The sequence below is a fragment of the Pongo abelii genome, chromosome 5 (assembly GCF_028885655.2).
Source record: "Pongo abelii isolate AG06213 chromosome 5, NHGRI_mPonAbe1-v2.0_pri, whole genome shotgun sequence".
Taxonomy (NCBI): Eukaryota; Metazoa; Chordata; class Mammalia; order Primates; family Hominidae; genus Pongo; species Pongo abelii.
Window position 1 is genome coordinate 20,122,655 of NC_071990.2, and position 21,335 is coordinate 20,143,989.

The 21,335-nt window shown below is 40.4% G+C and overlaps 1 protein-coding gene across 3 annotated transcripts in view; it reads right to left on the reverse strand.

Moving 5' to 3' along the window:
- MBOAT1 (membrane bound O-acyltransferase domain containing 1) overlaps positions 1-21,335 on the reverse strand; it is a 115,219-nt gene that overhangs the window by 18,131 nt on the left and 75,753 nt on the right. For all 3 annotated transcript variants that reach the window (XM_002816469.6, XM_063725372.1, XM_063725373.1), the window contains 4 exons: positions 11,953-12,008; positions 9,500-9,554; positions 7,325-7,508; positions 5,217-5,409 (listed from right to left, as the gene is read on the reverse strand). In XM_002816469.6, coding sequence (XP_002816515.2) covers positions 5,217-5,409; positions 7,325-7,508; positions 9,500-9,554; positions 11,953-12,008 — 488 coding nt within the window. The remainder of the gene's footprint in view (positions 1-5,216; positions 5,410-7,324; positions 7,509-9,499; positions 9,555-11,952; positions 12,009-21,335) is intronic.

Sequence of the window (21,335 nt, forward strand, 5' to 3'; positions counted from 1 at the left end):
TTATCTTATGTCACTGAACTATAAGAGGGTGTCCTCCTGCCGGGAATATTTCATCTCTGTTCAATTCCTTAATGAATTCAACACACTTTTATTATGATGACCAAGAAGCTAATTGTCTCTTTCTACTTATTTTAAACTCTGTTAGAATATTGTCTAAGAAAAAATTAAAATGAACTAATCAAAATAGTTAAGTGATAGCACTGTGAAATCTTAGATCTGGAGATCTTAGAGAAATCTTTCTTCTTCTATAAAAGTCCAACTCTAGATGGCCTTCTGAAGAGCTGCTCTAAAGAAAAACAACCTGCCCTACGTCTGTCTCATTTATATTTGGCAGAGATGATGATTTAACACTGCTTATCTTACGCTTGGCTTCACTGTAAGATGATCTGGTTTCTTTTAGAAGAAAGCATGAAAGAGACCAAGTCCTTCTATGTCATTCTCCCCTCGCCAACTGGATGGGAACACAGTGGAGAAGAAAAAGACAAACAAAGTGAGGGTGTGCCTGTAAGAAACTAATGGTTTTAAATGTGTGGGAACTAATTCGTGAGTGACAGAGATCAACGACACTAAGGGCCTTGAGGTCTGTGTTGAGAACTAAAACCAGAGCCAGGCTGACCGTCACTGGGACCAGCATAACCACTTCTAAATTCCTTCTTCCATCTCCAGCCTCATTTCTGGCACAGCTGGTTAGACCTAAGAGAAGAGAATAATGATAACTATCTTTTCTCTCTCTCTCTCTCTCTCTCTCTCTGTGTGTGTGTGTGTGTGTGTTTTCAGTGCTTATTATCTTTCCAGGACTCTATATAATACTTTACAGGCAGTTCCTCATTTAATCTTCATAACAGTGTTGAGACAGAAGGTTAAGGATGGGCTCCGGGGAGAAACTGGACAGGTTTCTACCTCCACTCGGCAGCATACTACATACACGGGCCTAGGAGAAGAATCACCTAACTTCTAAAAACCTGTTCCCTTGAGCATAAAATGGATATAATAATGGTATTCATTTTAAAGGGCTGTTGAAAGGATTAAACAAAATTAAATATGTGTGCAGTGGACAGCTCAGTGCTGGCCCAAGTTAACATTCAAGAAAGGTTAGCTATTATTATTATTATTATTATTGTTATTATTGTTATTATTATTATTATTATTATGCTATCAAGGGGACTGAGGCTAGAGATATTAGGCAACCATTAAGATCATGTAACCGCTGGGATGCCAAAACGTGAGGATCACCTGAGGTCAGCAGTTCGAGACCAGCCTGGCCAACATGGTGAAACCCCATCTCTACCAAAAATACAAAAATTAGCCAGGTGTGGCGGCGGGCACTTGTAATCCCAGCTACTCAGGAGGCTGAGGCAGAAGAATCACTTGAACCCAGGACGCAGAGGTTGCAATGAGACAAGATCGCGCCATTGCACTCCAGCTGGGCAACAAGAGCAAAACTCCGCCTAAAAAAATTTTTTTAAAAAATGTAGTTTGTCAACAATGCCAGAATCTGAATCCTAGAACTCGATTCCACAACCTGAGCAGGCAAGAGCCGTGCTGAAAGAGGAAAATGGTGAAAGGTTCCCAAGTACTGACTCTCAGAACCACACTGAGCCAATATCGGAATCCCCACTCTCCCTAGTGATCCCACAGTCATTTATCCAAGCCTGGTTTTTGTCTCAGAGCAGTGACAGGCTCTAAGTTCACCAGTCCAAAAGTGGTTTTACTTGTACTATGCATGGTTCCAATATATTATTACAGATAAATTAATTTGTACACCCATCTGTGGGACTACGTGGTCCTCAGAAAACAGCCTGGACTAAAGTTAAGTCTCACTAACTAGTACTAGAACTAAGTAGTAGGGGGAAAACAGCCGGGACCATACGCTAAGTCCAAAATAAATAGTTTGATTATTTGAATATAAACAGTATCTAGAGCTAGGCTAACACGGTGCAGCTCAGCGGAGATTCATCAAGAGGCCAGCTTTAAGGATTAAATTTATAATCATGTGTAATTAGTACATCAATTATATGTAAATGGTGTTTTAAAGAGAGCTGGAGAAAACAATTATTCAATTAAGCAGTTTAAATATTCCCTGATACACTATTCATTGCTTCTTTATTCGTAAATAAAACAAAGGTTAATTTCAGACCAGCCCATGCAATCTAAACTGTAACAAACTTCAAATTGAGGCCATACAAATTAATGAAGTGTTTCTACTGAAGCTACCCAAAAAAGATAAAGAAAAAGGAAGCATGGGGGGAGAAAAAGAGCTAAGTCCACAGAGAAAGCTCTCCACAGGAAGGGGTACCTCTACACTGTACTCCAGATGTCTGGGGAACTCCCCGAAGGGTAGAAAGGTGCAGGTGCTCTCTGTTCCCATGACACTTCCCAGTCCAGGTCCTTCCTTGTCTTGGACTTTCCCTATGGAATGGAATGGCCTTTCTTTCCTCCTGAGATCAGGAGCTGATTTAGTCCAGAAGCTAGCCCTTAAGCCCTGGGATACAGAAAATGGGAGCAGGAGGATAGGAAGACAAAAGAGAAAAGGAAGGTAGGTGAGGCAGCAGAAGATAGTAGGAGGGAATTAGATATATTCTCTCTCTCTCTCTCTGTCCCCTGCACACACACACATACACGCTCAGTCAGATTAGAGGAAATTAAAACTATTAATTATTTGGCCAGGAAGAGTGGCTCATGCCTGTAATCCCAGCACTTTGGGAGGCTGAGGCGGGTCAATCACCTGAGGTCAGGAGTTCAAGACCAGCCTGGCCAACATGGTGAAACCCCGTCTCTACTAAAAATACAAAAATCAGCTGGGTGTGGTGGTAGGCGTCTGTAATCCCAGCTACTCAAGAGGCTGAGGCAGGAGAATCGCTTGAACCTGGGAGGTGGAGGTTGCAGTGAGCCGAGACCGCACCACTGCACTCCAGCCTGGGTGACAAGAGCGAAACTCCATCTCAAAAAAAAAAATTATTTCACATAGAAAAAATAAGCTCAATGATGTAAGTAGGGTTCCAACCATAGCGGTCTGATGCCTACCTGCTAAAGAAGTCGTCATTTCTAACTGCAGAACAAGAAATAAAAGAAGACTACTGAACCTTCCCCAGTGACCAGTCTGCATTCATCCTTTTCTCTTTATTCCTCCCACTGGGACGCTGCTTGAAGAGTATTGCCTGGTGACTGTATGTCTGTGCTCCCAACCATGCAACAATCTTGAGGGAGAGTCAACGTCCTACCTTTTGATTCCTCCTAGCACAGAATCTGGTACTCAACAAAAACTCCTTGAATTAAATTGAAAGTGTAGAGAAACAAAATTTCCCTCACTGTAAATTTTACAAAAGCTCTAAATCAGATCTCTCCAGCCAAATGTTACATAAATACAGCTTTGAACTGAACTTATGCAGGAACACTTTGGCCCTTAAAAATAATTTGGACTGGGGGAGGAAGGAATGGGGAGTTATTTTTTACTGGGTACAGAGTTTCTGTTTGGGTGATAAAAAAGATCTAGAGATAGACGGTGGTGATAGTGGCACAGTATTGTGAATGAACTTAATACTACTGAAGTGTACCCTCAAAAATGATTAAAATGGTAAATTTTATATGTATTTTGCCACAATGAAAAAAAATTATTTTTTTTTTTTTTGAGGCAGAGTCTTGCTCCATCACCCAGGCTGGAATTCAGTGGCGTGATCTCGGCTTACAGCAACCTCCACCTCCCCGATTCAAGTGATTCTAGTGCCTCAGCCTCCTGAGTAGGTGAGATTACAACAGCTGGGATTTTCCTACTAATTTTTTGTATTTTTAGTAGAGACAGGGTTTTGCCATGTTGAGCAGGCTGGTCTTGAACTCCTGGCCTGAAGTGATTCGCCAGCCTCAGCCTCCCAAAGTGCTAGGATTATAGTCACGAGCCATTACACCCAGCCAAAAAAAATAATTTTTTTTAAAAAAGTAATTTGATACCTGCAAACTTCAATTGGAACTTAAAACTTGAAGGATGAACTGAGAGAGAAGAGGAACTCAAGCAATTAAGTGCTATTCCCTCATTTGTGAGATATGGGCTGAATTCTCAGAAACCAAGTTTAATAATCTATTTTATTTAATAAGCCAAGTCACTGCTCACTGACATCAAGTGCAGGTCACTTGCAGCTAAGACGCCCAACTCCCACCCCTGAAAGGGTTCCAGTGTGACACAGACAGGGCTTCCATGCTTTATCAACACTTTTCCCAGTCTCTAAGTACACAGATGGGTTTATAGCTCATGTTAGTAGAGCTTTATGCAACTGCAGTCTAAAATTGTTTGAAAGGAAAGAGATAAAAGATTAATATGGACCAAGTTATCCCACAGGAAAAAAAAAGAGGTATGATAAAACCAAATGAAGTTGAACTTCCTACCTAAAAAAAAAAAAAAAAAAAAAACACTTGAAGTCAGCTTCTTTCTAAGACATAAAAACCTAACAACAGTTCCTTAAAGAAGTGTAACCTAAATTAGCATGTGTGTTGGTCAAATTAATTCAAGGTGCATCCTATATTACATAAAACCCAGAAAAATTACAAGAAAGCCAGATCAAGGCTGGGCGCGGTGGCTCACGCCTGTAATCCCAGCACTTTGGGAAGCCAAGGTGGGCAGATCACGAGGTCAGGAGATAGAGACCATCCTGGCTAACACTGTGAAACCCCGTCTCTACTAAAAATACAAAAAAATTAGCTGGGTGTGGTGGCGGACACCTGTAGTCCCAGCTACTGGGACGCTGAGGCAGGAGAATGGCATTAACCCAGGAGGTGGAGCTTGCAGTGAGCCGAGATCGTGCCACTGCACTCTAGCCTGGGAGACAGAGTGAGACTCCATGTCAAAAAAACACAAAAAACAAAAAACAAAAAACAAAAACAAAAAAGAGAGCCAGATCATTCCAGAATTTCCCCTCAACTTTCCACTGCTTTACATGGCCAACTTTGATTGGTAGAAGGAGAAGCTTCCAAGTTTTGACATCTGTTAATAACATTGGGTTTAAACAACAGCCAGGATGTTTTTCTCCTTATCATTGGAGAACTGAGTTTATGGAAGGTAGGAGAGAGGAGTGCTATGTTGGAATGTTAAAACTGACCCTGGCTCAACCGCCTCCCATTACATGTTGAGCTTCTTTGATGAAGTGATCCAAAACGTCGTTCTGGCTAAGCCATTAAAGCAATAGCATTTTTCCCTCATTCATTTACAGCTACTCCATCAAACTTACCTAATGTCCATGCAAAGTAATACTTGGGCTTTGAGGCTTGCATGACAACATACAAGTAGCAGAGTCGAGCCGGAAAGCTTGCTTTGTGGACAAACCAGTCATCCACAAGGCAGGTGACAGGAAAGGTCTTCGTGAGCGTCAAAAACAAAAGGAGAGACACCAAGGTGATGCCCAACTTGTGTATCACAGCTCCCTGAAAATGGGGAAAAATCAGTGTCACCGTGCAGAAGGCTCAGGTATGAAGAAAACAGCTTTGGCATGGGCCTGTTAAGGACAACATTGCTCCAACAGCTGCTTGGCATTATTCCCCAGAAGGAGTGACAACAGGCATTCTTTCTCATGAGACGAATCTGACAATGGACATTAGGTGCTATATTTAGATACAGAACATGCCTCTGACACTTGGGGGTTGAATGTATCTAGACTGGAAGAAAATCTCCAACAGCATATTCAACGAACAAAATGTAAGTACTTATATTATCCAAAACACGAGAGAAATGGATAACAGGGTGGCAAGTTTCCATCAAGAAAAACAAAAAACATTTGCACATTTGCCTTCTATTCCTGTGGCCAGCAGAGCCCAGGAAATGGGCTTGAGTCACCAGCAGAGAAGACAGAGGCTCAGGTATGAAGGATTCTGAGCAAGTGATTGAATACCTGGGCCAGCCAGGACATGGGCAGGTAATGGGGAGCTCTAGAAAGCCTTCCAGGATGGTTTAGATGTAGCCTACTCTGGGGTTAATTATGTGCTGATTTTTTAAATTCCTCTGGACAGAGTGATTTTGCCCAGCTTCCCTGACATTTCAGGGGATGTCCTTCAACATTCAACAGAACTCTAGTCTCCGACTTCATAAAAAAGAGACTTTTATTGGTAGTATGGGCATAGCAATAGCACCTTCCTCAGAGGGCACCTTGGGGTTTAAGTGAATGCGTATTTGCAAGGTCCTGTGAACAGTGCCTGGATCCCAGTTAAGTGCTTAGCACACTCAGCCACAATTACAGCTATACCACTGATAGGCACCAGCTCATGGATCCCAGCCCTTTCCCAGCTGTATGTCTTGAACTAAAACGCAACCTCACCACTTCACCTTATCTGTGCACAAAAATGCAAGCGTTTCCTTGGAGAGTGGCAGAAAGACTCTCTGATGACATTATCTTATAAATAAAAGCACGAGAAGCGTGAAAACTCTAAGGTGACAGATACTGCCTAGAAATGCGGTCACTTTGGTGTCTCTCACAACCATGGTGACTTCACTCCTAGATCGTTTTGGTAAAGCAGATGAACTTGAGATACTTGACCAACCATAAAGTGCTGAGAACTGAACTATGTCAAAAATATCTAAAAACTCATACCTAATTAATAAATCCCTTAAGTTTTCAAATACTTAACTCATATTCTTTGCCAAGGCATTAGCACTTTCAAAATATTTAACTTGAATTATCCTCATTTCCTTCCTTTTCCAATTTTCACCACTCCTTTCGTTAATTACAAATGTCCCTTAAATATAGGATATTTGATCTGAATAAATTTAGCATATTTGTAAAGTTCAATGAGTTATCCTAATATTGACTGATCAGAGATTGATAAAATTCAGGTTAAATTTTAAAATATTATTTCAAAAAGTCATCTTAAATTCTCTCAAGGTCAACATAAGCAAGCTTTGGGCACGCCAAGGTAAAACTGGTTTCCCTTGCAATAAGTGAGCTCTACAAGAAAAACACAGCAATTCCAGTTCCGTGGTCCCCCTCCCCCTCACCTTCTATGCCATATTATCTTTTGGCTGTACTTGAATTTCAACTCATAAAGGCAAAACACCCATAGTATTCAAACGTATTAACTCCACAGTGCTGGGCACCTTATATGCACTAAATATTGACTGATGAACTGATTGCTTTCATTTTCCTAGCCAATGAGCTTCTCAGTAAAATAAACCCATTGCTGCAAAACAGAACTGCTGCAAATAAGTAACTATACTGGTATTTTAAATAAATGAGAAAAGTTATTGGCCAAGCTTTCTGGTAAACTGTTTGGCTTCTTAATTAGAACCATTATTAGAGAGAGTCAACCCTGGCAGCAAAACCCTATTCTCTAGATACTAAAAACTTACTGTGGGAGAAGGTTCTGGCAAACTGTGGAAACCTTTTTGTTTCCAGTTCACTTCCAGCAACTTCACGTGTATATGCTTCCCCTCAATGAAGGCTACATAGTCCTTGAAATTGTTACAAGGACCAGCTATGACACTCATGAAATTGAGAAGGTAACTTAAGTATTCCAAAAAAGAGGGTTTCACTCTGCGAAAATAAAGTAAATAAATTGAAAAGTCTTCAGTCTTTGCTTTTTCTTCAGAATCTGTAAATAAGCAAACACAAATGTTATCTCTGTAGATTCGATACATGACATGACCTTTCCTTGTTTTGTTTCTGTAAAGTCAGCCGAGGAGAAATCTTGTGGAAAGGAAAGGTTAAAGACGCAGGGGGCTCACAGCAGGCACAGAGCTCCATGCTGCCCTCTGCTGGCCGGACACACCCGTAGGCACTCAGAGCTGGGCGAGGGCAAGTGCAACTCAGGCTGGGAAATGTCCTTCTCTCATCAACCTTCCCTGTCTACAGGACAAAACGAAGATAATAAACATAAAGCAGGGCGGAAACTGACCTAATGTTAGCGGATCGAGATGCTTCCAAATGGGAAAACTCCCTCCCGATTGCCAACATAAATACAAAACAAATGATGGGTGGAACCAGTTTCCACTGAAAGAGGCCACGCAGAAGAACCGCAGTAGCAGCCTGTTGTCTGCTTTGGCAACCAGGCCTGAGTTCCTGAGTAACAGACCAGGGTAGTGGAGGGAAAAAAGTGTGTAGAGAACTGTTTTGTGTGGTGCTTTAATGGCATTTTGGAAGGCCTGTTCTAGCAAGATAGAATAAAGACTCCCTGAAATGTAATTGCTAACCAGTCGCTGGAATTATTCCCTATAGCAGAGGTTCCCAACCCCTGGGGCTCAGACTGGTATTGGTCTCTGGCCTGTTAGGAACTGGGCCAACAGCAGCAGGTGAGCGGCATGTGAGCAAACAAAGCTTCATCTGTATTTACAGCCTCTCCTCATCACTCACATTACCGCGTGAGCTCCACCTAATGTCAGATCACCAGCGGCATTAGATTCTCATAGGAGTGCAAACCCTATGGTGAACTGTGCATGCCAGGGATGTAGGCTGCACACTCCTTATAAGAATCTAATGACTGATGATCTGTCACTGTCCCCCAACACCCCCAGATGGGACCACCTAGTTGCAGGAAAACAAGCTCAGGGCTCCCGCAGATTCTACATTATGGTGAGTTGTATAATTATTTCATTATATATTACAATGTAATAACAATATAAAGTGCACAATAAATGTAAGGCCCTCCTGAAACCATCCCCCCACCACCACCCGCAACCCTGGGTCAGTGGAAAAACTGTCTTCCACTAAACTGGTCCCAAACAGGTTGGAGACTGCTGCCCTACAGCATTTATACCTCCATTGTGCTTAGGAAAGGGCTGATTCATTAGAATCTTTCAATAGTGCTCCACTGCTTCCAAGTCCCAATTCCTTAATGCAGGAATGAATAAGTCAATCTCCTCTACCACCTGGAACCTTCCTCAGTTACGCCAGTTGTCCCTGTTTCTGTCTAGCAGGAACCCCCCGCCCCTCCACCATGGCTGCACCCGATGTGCTACCCCACATGCCATCTTTACTCTCAGATCAAAGTTATTCCCCTCCCACTTCTTCTCCAACACTCCCCCTTCCTACTTCACATCAACACTGGCAAAGCCACCTGTAGCCCTCCTCCTGTATTTAACTCAGCTATACTCACCTCTCCTGCTCTACTTCCTATCTTTTATCAGAGTGGCATTTAATCACACTGACATTGATCATTCACTATTCTTTAGGACCCCCAAGACACATGCCCAGTAAGAATAGTTCTGGAGTAAACATAATCACCCCAGGGAAGGAGAGCCTTGCAGAGGTACAGTTCTATTTATTCTTTGACCTAACGATTCTGAGACTCTATCCTACAGTTCTACCCTAACACATTTCAAAATGACCTGGTACAAGCTTATTCATCACTTAATCATTTGTAAAAAGCAAAGACTGGTAACAATGCACATGTTCATCAATAGCAGATTCATAAAATAAATGATATTATATCCATAGAACAGAATTAATGGCAGATATTTTTAAATGAGGAAAATCTCTAGATACTGATATGCAAAGGGCTTGTTAATATATCGTTACACTTCACTTACTTGATAGCAAGTCGATGTTGTTCAGCAGAAAGGTCTTCAGCTCTTCGACCTAATCCTATGAAAAAGAAAAGAATTTAGAAATAAGATGTTTGAAGTGAATTAGATGACAAATTATAAAAAGGGTCTTAGCAAAGTCATTTGAACCAGGTAATCTTTGTTTGCTTCATAAATCATAAAGAGTTCCTGTTTTTCATTTTTTTTTAATGCCCTGGACCAAAAAGGCTACCCATAAGTACACATGTGAGAAGCAAAGTCTCTGTAGGTTCACATGGAGAGGGAAGGACTCAAAGGTTTCTCCTACTTAAACTGCACAGTATGACATGGATCCCAGAGAACCCTCCCCATCTGGTGCATCTGGGAGTTCCTTGCCACTTTGTATATGTCTTCCCTGATACATCAGAGAGAGCATCTTGCCTTTCACAGGCTGCCACAGCTTAAATACCTCCCGGGTTGCACTAGGTGCAGACACCTACTACAAGCTGAGAGCCTGGTTGTGGGACATAATGGAAAAAGAAACAGGAGACTTTCCTCTTCCAGAAAAATAAAAAATAAAATGGGGGAAATGTAATCTTGATTGTGGGAAAATTACAAAGAAATTATCAGAGTTTTCTTCTTTTTATCATTCGTCCGTATCAGAAAAACTCCCAACCAAGTCGCATCCATGCTTTCTGTGAAATGTACACACTAACTTAGAGTTAGTTACGTAAAGAAGCTGAAGTATTATCTTAAAAGCAATATGTCAACTCTAAAACTGAATATTCAGCTAAGGCTGAGTAGGGTCATCAACCATGAAGGCAACTCAAAATCATGCCTAAGAGAAGGCAGAATATTTCTGGAATTTACTCGTTCCTCCCACACACCAGGAAAAAAAAAAAAAAGGCAAGGAAACATTTTGCTGCATTTAAGGGATGTTCCAGGAAATATGGTAAACTGAGAATACTTTAAAAAGTAAATTTAGGCAACGAGGCTGCTTAAAAAGAAAAAAGAAGCAGTGTTTTTAAAAACTCATTTTTATAAGATCTCATCAAATAGTAATCCCTGGCAATCCTAGAAATTAAACTGATTTTAGCTATTGATTTCATTTGCTAATGTCTATAACCACTACCAAGGGGACTTTCCAGCTACAAATAGAGTGACTAACTCACCCTGCTTTGCTCAGGACTCTCTGATTTTGGCACTAAAAGTCACATCTTGTGAAACCTTTTGGTACTGGGCAAACCAGGACAGTTGTTTACCCTAGAAAGACTCCATCTTTGGTATAAAACTACCCGGTTCTCTACAGAATGACTAAATCGCCAAGTATGAACTAGGGATACACTCGGTCAAATGAAATTAAATCAGTTCACAAGCTTTAAGGAAAAATAAGGAAAATAGCTGTCAGAGATAAATTTCAACCTGTCAACATCTAAAAAAAAGTCAACAGTCAAAAAGTGCTTGTTAGAGCAGTACAAATCCACAGAATATACTTTTACTAATTGCACCTAGCCTCTCTAATGCCCATATTGAAATCTTCCGCCCAGCTGAAATAATCTTCCTCCTTTTCTTGGAACCCAGTTTGAACAATGTAAATCACACTTTCTGGCCATTTTTAGGCAGTGCCTGAGTGAAGAAAATGTTCAGTTTTATACAAACAGAAGATTCTTCCTTTTCCCAGCTTTTTGTTGTTGTTGTTGTTGTTGTGATGGAGTCTTGCTCTGTCACCCAGGCTGGAGTGCAGTGGCACGATCTCGGCTCACTGCAACCTCTGCCTCCCGGGTTCAAGCGATTCTCCTGCCTCAGCCTCCTAAGTAGCTGAGATTACAGGCATGTGTCACCACGCCTAGCTAATTTTTGTATTTTTAGTAGAGACGGGGTTTCATCATGTTGGTCAGGCTGGTCTCGAACTACTGACCTCGTGATCTGCCCACCTCAGCCTCCCAAAGTGCTGGGATTACAGGCGTGAGCCACCGTGCCTGGCCCCTTTCCCAGCTTTTTATAGGGAATTATCATTAGATAATTTTCCAAGCCAAAAAAAAACCAAAAAAAACAAAAACAAGCCTAGCATTTAAGAATTATTAACCAGCCAATACTATTTAATCTTTCATTAGCTTGTGAGCTTCTCAGAGATTAAACCAAAGCTAAAAGGATGTCATTTCTTTTCAACAGATTTGAAAACAAAGGGCAGAGAGTGTCACAAATTAAGTTAAATTTAAAACATTGTAAAGATAAACAGAAAACACAGAGTTCTCAGTACAAATACGTCAGCAAATTTAGACTGCCGATTCCGCAGGAAAATGGTGAATCATGGCTGGAAAAGTGAAAGGCTATGATTGACGAGGCCTGGAAATTTTGAACAAGATAAAGCAAGATCTGCCAGCACTTGTCTAAACTTTGGACTGTGTACATAGTATAAAAAGAAGAGCTCTGCATGTTAGGCTCACTCTGAGAACCAAAAGGAGGGTTGCTATTCTCACCATCATGAACCTGGAATGCCAAGGTTGTGATCTTCTGAGTGACAATCATCAGAGGCCTGGAAGGAAGATAGAAAATAATCAAGATTGGCAAGAAGGCCATTGATGTGGTCTGGCTGTTCCCCCACCCAAATCTCATCTTGAATTGTAGTTCCCATAATCCCCACATGTCATGGGAGGGACCCAGTTGGAGGTAATTGAATCATGGGGGCAGTTACCTCCATGCTGTTCTCGTGATAGTGAGTGAGTTCTCACAAGACCTGATGGTTTTATAAGGGGCTTCCCCCTCTCCCTTCACTCTGCAGTTCTCCTTGCTGCTGCCATGTGAAGAAAGCCATGTTTGCTTCTCCTTCCGCCATGATTGTAAGTTTCCTGAGGACTCCTCAGCCATGAGGAACTGTGATTCAATTAAACCTCTTTCCTTTATAAATTACCCAGTCTTGGGTATGTCTTTATTTAGCAGCGTGAGAATGGACTAATACAGCTGTTGGAAAGAAACTTTTATTCTATTTTTCTGGATGGTGGTTTTTTCATCTTGAAGTTTATTAAAGAAAATACAAAAATAATGAATTTGAAATAAACCATTTTTATTTACCTTCGAAATCACTTTACGTAGATAGATGTAACAACACTGAATAAGAAGATCACATTAGACACTCTTGTGCCATTACTTGGTGTGGCTCCTGGACCAGCACCATCAGCATGCCCAGGAGCTAGTTGGAAATGCAGACTCCATTCTAGACCTAGAAAATGAGAATCTGCATTTTTTTTACTCTGTTGCCCAGGGTGGAGTGCAGTGGCATAAACATGGCTCACTGTGGTCTCAACCTCCTGGGCTCAAGCAATCCTCTCACCTCAGCCTCCCAAGTAGTTGGGATTACAGGTATATACCATCACGCCCAGCTAATTTTTGTATTTTTTGTAGAGACTGGGTCTTACTGTGTTGCCCCGGATGGTCTCGAACACGAGCTCAAGTGATCCTCCCACATGAGCCTCCGAAAGCGCTGGGATTACAGGTGTGAGCAACCATGCCCACCTAAGAATCCACATTTTAACAAGATTGCCAGGGAACTCACTCATTAAAACGTGAGAAGAGCTGGTTTGGGAGATACCTAATCCAGTGCCCTGATTCCACCTGCATAGACAGATGCATGGGCTCCTTCATCTAAAAATGCTCTACTATGCTTTGTTCTATAAAAGGCAATTCTTCCACACACAAAGTAGAAGATACATTTGTAAAATGCAGCTGCCTGTAAATAAACCATCTATTGGCCAACAATAATACCAACTTTAATTTGGAAAAAGCCATCAAATAAAAACTTGCCTGAGAAGTGGCACCAGTGTCAACAAGGCTGCCAAGGTATCTTAATGAGGGGAAGAAGAGTCTTTTTAACAAATGGTATTGGGACAATGAGACGTACACATGAAAGAACAGAAAAATCAATTCAAAATGGATCAAAGACCTAGATCTAAGAGCTAAAACAAGAGAACCCTTAGAAGAAAACATAAGTATAAATCTTTGTGACCTCAGGTTAGGCACTGGTTTCCAAAAGCACAAACAATAAAAGTAAAAATAGATTAAATGAATATCATTAGAATTTAAATGTTTGTGCTTTGAAGGACACACACCACCCAAGAAAGTGAAAAGATGTTCCAAGGAATGCAAGAAAATATTTGCAAACCATGTATCTGATAAGGGACTTTACTAGACTATATAAAAACACTCTTACAACTCAATAATACAAACCACTTTTAGGCCACATCCGATGTTGTCAACGACACTCATCCACTTCTCTGTGAGTCTATTTTCTTGTCTCATTCCTCTCATCCTAATTCCCATTTTCCACCTCTTGAAAATAATGAGTATATATTTTAAACTATAAATATATGTAAATAAGATAAACTATTTTAAAGAAAGTATCAACAAATTCCCTTTGAAATCTTACCACTATTACCCAAATTTATATCTTATTTGCAATATCTTTATATCTTAAAGCCCAATGGCCAGTGTTCATTATTTGAAAAAAGATTGCTAATGTTGTACATGAGGCTGAGAGAAGGAAAGAGAACTTGGCTGTGAAAGAAGAGAAGGAAGGTCATCTGCACCACCAGATCTGGTGAGGCAAGTGTAGCGAGATGTACTCACAGATGACACCCATTTACACCATGCTCTTTTATATTGAAAACAAAATTGCTCTTGCAGAAGCATGAGGTTTTGGTCCTAGTAATAAGGGCTACATTAAAGTTTTTTTAGACCAGACTGTAGCTCACCCTCCTGACAACAAGACTTCTGACCCATAACATGTAACACATGAAGAGGGCTATTTTTCTTGAAAGAGATTCACTCTAAGCAGCACACTCAAGGTAGTTTCCAAACACAGCCTTCGAAGCACAAGAGTTTTCTTTCCAAAGCCTTTTTATCTTATTTTGCTCTTTCTGAATGACAAAAAAAACTCTAGGAACCAGCCTTCCTTATACAAAGCCCAGTGTGCCAACTATGCTATTTGCAAACCAAGTAAGTTCCTATGTTCAATTGATAAAGAGATAAGACGTGTCATGGTATTAGCCTACCTTTCTGTCTCTGCAGAAAGAGAACATTTGTTTTCCTCTATCTTGGGTTAGACCTAATGTATTCCATGATTGGGTGGCACACGTTAAGCAAAACATTTAGTAGCCTGATATTTACATGTGCTGTGGCCATAGAATGTACCTCTCAGATCTGGTGCTGTGGGAGTGAGCTGGCCCCATTGCTGCGATTTTACCCATGATCACACTGATGCCATGCCTCCCTCAGGCTGCTCCCAGCTATGACTGAGTGCAGTAGGGACACTTAGGCAGGCCCCTCCCTACAAACTGTGATCCTCATCTGTCCAAGAATTTTATCTCACTCAAGGACTCTCTACTGAACTTGCCAAAACTGTCTTAGAACTGCACTCTAATCCAAGACCTTTTTTCTTCTCTTCCTTCCCTTTTTCCTTCTCAGGCAAACCTGCATTTCAATCTGTTGGCTTTTCCAGCCTCATCCATTTCCCTCTCCAATTTCCCTAGCAGGCATTTCACCAAAAAAATCTCTTATATGCCTGTTTCCAACTTGGCATCTGCTTTTCAGAGAACCCAGACAAATGCAATACATAATACTGAATAGCTAGAGCAAAGTCAATAAATACTAATTATTCAATATAAAATCTGTACCATTGGGTTTATGTAAAAGCCATACTGTCATTCCTCAGAAAAGTTGTCCTTTTTATAGAAAAAAAAAATTAGAAGCTATGGGTAAAATGTTGTCCCACATCACCTAGACCATACTTTCAACAATATATTGCTTCCATTTTAAATATTTAAAGAAGTTAATTTAAATATTTAAATTTAACAATCTAAATAAAAAGAAACAACTCACATACTCACATATGACAGTGAGTTTGTAAAACACAATGAACTAGTAACTTGTAAAAATGCTGATCTAGAAGCAACTAAAAGGAAAAGGAGTTGAGAATCTTCCTACATACTTACTTTTGTGCAGTGCAAGGAAAAGCATCATACTGTCTTTCTCAAAACAAGTTCTCTCTGAACACTTTTTAATTTGATGAATTTATTTAAACTTATGGACAGATCTGATATGAAAATTTACTTTGCCCAAGTTACTAAGACTCAAAAATCAAATCCTTAGAGTTACTGACTTAAGATAAAACTTAAGTATCATCTATGTCATACTTCAATCAAATCATAAAACAATCCAGAACACATTTATTGGTTTATGGTTGGAATTCATGTTCTTTTTTTTTTTTTTTTTTTGCAAAAAAATACAAAACTCAGTGCAAGAGAACATACTAAAAGCACAGGAAGGACAAAAAAAGGAGAAGATCCATAAATGGCTCCTTGATGCAGCCCCAACAATTTCCTTAGGATTATGAGGCCTCCAAACTTGAGCTTCCCTCAGATTTTCACCTCTCTAACCTTGGATTTAAACACACTTGTCAATCATAGGATCCAAGGAAACCATCTGACCAACCTGGAGTTGGATAGACTCCAGCATGGATGAAGTAGGGCTATTTTCTTTTTGTCCTATAAATTTTTTTCATTATTAAAAAAAGCCAAAGAAAAATCTTATGTTTCTTCTTGAAACTAAGATCATTAGTGAAGACTAGACAATGAAATATAATAGAATAGGAAAAATTAAGAGAAAACAGGTAGCTGAAGATACGTTTGAAGTAAAAAGAAAGCTAGAACAATGCCAGCACCCCCCATTATTGCCTTCTGATACAGACTCTAGGCAATTCACCAGATGTGGTACCCATTCATTCATTCATTCCCAACATCAACTCCTAACCAAAAATAACTTATCTTTAAAACATTAAACAAAATCTTAGATTTGAGCAATATTTCAATAAAACCTACCGATTTTACCATAATCTTTGGACCTAAAGTGGTAGAATTCTGATGTCCCAGTAAAGGTAGGATGGGACAATGAGATAACCCAGCCATCAGTTATTGGTGTCGGAAGAGCCAACCAATCGCATGTCTGGCTGGCCAGCATCAGGATGAACTGACATTCAAGCCTCTGATATTCTCCCAACAGGTAATTTTAGAACCAAAAGGCTCTACTTCGTATCTTTATTACTTCCTTTGCTTATAATAAAAATCCACTTGTGGTACTTGGACAGTAGAAAAGCAGGAAGTCAGGCAAGCAAGAAGTTTGGCAGGGGAAGAGAATACAGGCTCAACAAACTTCCACTCAGCAGCAACCTAGACCGCTACTGCCATCTTGCACAACTCCAGTGGGTGACTTGTATAACCTGTAGCTCGGACCTGGTAGGGAGGGACAGAGAAAGCTCAAGCAGAATTTCCTCACCTCTCTAATGCTTCTGCCTCTCCTATACCCTCCCCACACTCCCTGAATGACTGCAGAGGAGGAGGAGGATATTACAGCTTCAGTGGAATGCTCCCAGTTCCTATCAATTATGCCAGCATGAAGGGAGAAAATAAGTGACCCAGAAGTTGCAGCAAAGGAAGTACATAGTTCTACCAGGCTTCCTAGGGATGCAACTAAAGGCAGAGATCATGCCTCTGGACTCATTTCAGTGTTCATTGGTATCTATTCAGAACCATCCAGGGGTGAATTAGAGTAGGAAAGCTTTTACTTTTTTAATTTCTCCAAAAATTTAACTTCTATATTTTGGCACTCAACAACAAAATCACCAATTCTCTATTTGAATATTCTCTATATTCGAATATACTTGGTATAACTTATGTCTGCAGAATTAAATTCCAAGTGACTGTGTTAGTTATTGAAAAGCTGGCAGCAGCATGAAAAAGAAACATGAAATAAACAAATCTTGAAATCTCTTTGCAAATATCCTCTTTTTTTCCCTATTATAGAATCCAATTATTTGAACGTACTGGGCTGGTCAGCTGGAGTGACCAGGATGTCATAAACCAACAGAGGAAAACATTGTCCACAGAAAAACAGGACAAATGATCTCTATCAGTAGCAAGAGGTACAGGCAAGTAATATTTCTATTACACCCAATTAAGGCAACAAGGAACACAAATGGCAGTTGTTCCAATTCTGTTAGCTTCAGTGCACCATAACCTTTTAACATGCATACAAATATATTTAAATAAAATTCCAGGATTTTCTCTCATTATTATAGTAATATAAAAGAGTAGAATGAGTATTAAAATCACCAATACTATTTTCACGTTTTCAATATTTCCTTTCACCCTTTTTCTGTACATGTCCACATTAAAAAGAAAAATGCAATCTTGGCACATGTATTTGTCTTGTGGTTTTTATAGTCTTTGAAAATATCATTTTCAATGGAGGCATACTAGCACCATAATTTAATCATTCATCTCTTTTAGACCATTTAGGATGTTTCTGGTTTACCACCATTATTGAAAACAGCTGAACATCTTTATGAATAAATTTTGATTTCCTTATGGTAATTTAACTCCTAGGAATTTATCCTATCATAGGATATGAACTTTAAAAAAAAAAAAATCTTGTTTGAAATTGATGGTGAAACTGCCTTCCAGAAGAGCTATGCCAGTTTACACTCCCACTAGCGGTACATAAGAGTTCTCATTTCACAGTGTTTGCAACAACACGTGGGCAAATCAACCTGCCATCCTGATGGGAGAGCAATTATCTGCCTGAATCTGGCCTACCATGGCAAAAGGAAATAAGAGTTCTTGCTGGGGCCCTCCAAAGAAAACTCGATTTGTACCTATCTGTGAGCAAAAAGGAAGAATCAGTTTGCTCTCACAAACCTAAAAGGAACAAAGTACCAGCTGTATTACAAGCAATCATTGAGCTTCCCCCAGGAGAAAAGGAAATATTCTAGTGCTTTTAACAGCCCATATTCACAGAGAAAACATAAAGGACATTCACCACCGCATGTATTGATATGAATTGTATTAGCAGCACCAATAAAAGTGTATCTTGTTTGTTTCCCTTACCATTAATTCCAGTCCAGTCCATGAAAACTTGATTACTCTTGGAATGAAAAATACAATTTCAAGTCCCAGAATAATCTAAAATACAAGTTTATGTGTTCTCCAAAATAAAACACACACACACACACATACATATATGTTGTTTAACACAAACACTAACCTCATCCCATCCCATTCAATTCCTATCTGTGCTCTTATTCTGAAGGCATAATAAAGAATGCTAAACATTTAGGTCTGCATGCATGCTCAAAAGAGAATGGCTGTACATCAGGCTGCTTTAAAACACCAGGTTCAACTTCAAAATACTACTTTATCTCTTGACAAAATCCTAAACAAGATATTTCAACTGCAATAGTAGAGTTAAATCAATTCCATTCTGAGGAACTTGTGGTTTGCTTGCATGCCTGTAATGAGAAGAAACACTGGTAAAGAACCTCTCTAATTGGCAATTTGTGATTTAAAACATTTTGTCAATTTCAGGTTGGTATGTAATCTCCATGGATGTTAGCTGACATTACCCAGGAAGAGGGATTTTTGGTAGTGAGGCAGTGTGCCTTTATGGTGATAGGGAAAAATAATGCTGCTTAACAATGATAAAAAGAAAAAAAGACAACATACCCTTCGAGAACTAGATAGTAGGGCCACTCAGTAATTAGAGAACTGAATCACGTGCAATTTTCAGGCAGATTTTTTTTTCTGTATTATTTCCCTAACAACACTGTCCTTTCTAGTTCAAACATTCTGTAGTTTTGTGGGTAACATCAGAGATTTCTTAATATGAGGAGATCCAAAAAGTGCCAGAGAATAAACATCTCTCGAGGACATTTATCAAGACTATGTGGCTGAAAGTGAGGTTGAAAGGAACTGATTTCCATCCTCTTCTGGTGTCAAACCCCCAAATCCACGATGTTCAGAAGCACGTGACTGTTTTCCACAAATTGCCTTTATTTTTTCTCTTTGGTAACTTCAGAATTCTGATTACACTCAAAATGATGTAGAAATTATTCAAGAGTTTATGGTTTTAATAAAACAAATGGAGATGTGACAAGAACAACCAGAGATGCAGACGGTAGAGGCATCCTTATCCTGTATGATCAGGATCAGGGGACGGTTGTTAATTCATCAAAAGGTGGGGAATCATAAAACAATGCGCATGAGCTTCCTAGGGCTGCTGTGAGAAATTACAAGCTGGGTGGCTTACAACAACAAAAATGTTTTCTCTCACAGTTCTTGAGGTTAAAAGTCCAAAATGAAGGTATCTGCAGGACTGGTTCCTTCTGGAGGCGCTGAGAGAGAATCTGTTCCATTCTCCTTCCTCGCTTCCGGTGGCTGACAGCAACCCTTGAGCTCCCGGGCTTGCGGCTGCATTACTCCAATGTCGGCCTCCATCTTGACATGGCTGTCTTCCCTCTATGCATGTCTGTGAGTCTGTCCCTCATGGCTTTCTTACCAGGACGCAGTCGTACTGGATCTAGGGCCCACTCTAATCCAGTGTGACCTGATCTGTTTGTTTGGGTTTTTATTTTGTTTGTTTGTTTTGAGACCAAGTCTCACCCTGTCGCCCAGGCTGGAGTGCAGTGGTGTGGTCTCCGCTCCCTACAACCTCCACCTCCTGGGTTCAAGCGATTCCCCTGCTTCAGCCTCCCATGTAGCTGTGGGACTACAGGTGTGCGCCACTATGCCCTGCTAATTTTTGTATTTTTTGTAGAGATGGGGTTTCACCATTTTGGACAGGCTGGTCTTCATTTCCCAGTTTCCCAAAGTGCTGAGATTACAACTGTGAGCCACGGTGCCCCGCCCAATGTGACCTCATCTTATCTTAACTAATTGCATCTGCAAAGACTATTTCCAAATAAGGACATATTCTGAGGTGCTGGGTGGACATGAATTTTGGGAGGACACTATTCAACCCAGTACACAACAATACACTCACATTTTAACCTTTTTTTTTTTTTTTTTTTTGAGACAGGGTCTTGCTCTGTTGCCCAGGTGGAGTACAGTGGCATTATCACAGCTCACTGCAGCCTTGACCTCCTGGGCTCAAGCGATCCTTCCACCTCAGCCTCCTGAATAGCAGGGACTACAGGTACACACCACCACACCCAGCTGAGTTTTAAATTTTTTTGTAAGGATGGGGTCTCACTATGTTGCCCAGGCTGGTCTCAAACTCCTGGACTCAAGTGATCCTCCCACCTCAGCCTCCCAAAGTGCTGAGATTACAAGCATGAGTCACCGTGCCCAGCTTTAACTTTCTACACAAACTTAAAATATGTAACTAGACATTCATTCTGCAGTCTTTGCTCGCTTCTGTCTCCTATCACTGTGCCTGGTATACACAGGGTTCCCCAATCACTGCCTCCTGAATAATGAACTAATGAGCCTTTGACACAGGACCAAAGCCTTTCCTTGGAGTGCAGATCTGCTGAAGGATGGCATCTCTCTCACATAAACCCCAGCCACTATCTCTAGGGTCATTCCCTCTAGCACAGGCTGAGAAGGTAAAAGAAAGTAAAGATGCTTGCAAAGCCATCTGAGTGAAGAATCCTTCATGTTTATACTTCCTTCCCCCAACCCCCAATCCTTTCAGCATTCTCACTCACATTTAATTCAATGGCATTTATTTTTAATAGACTAAACTTATCTTGGTGGCTTTCCAAGGGACCCAACCTAGATTTAGAGAAACTATTATCTCTCCTTTCACATTCACATATAATCAGCTTACGTGTAAGTTGTGATGGTCAATTTTGTGTGTCAACTTGACTGGGCTCAGGGATGCTCAGATAGCTGGTAGAACATGATTTCTTGGTGTGCCTATGAGGGTTTCCAAAAGAGATTAGCATTTGAATCTGTGGACTGAATAAGGAAGATCCACCCTCATCAATGTGGAAGACAATCATCCAATCCTTAGAGGGCAGGAACAGAAAGGTGAA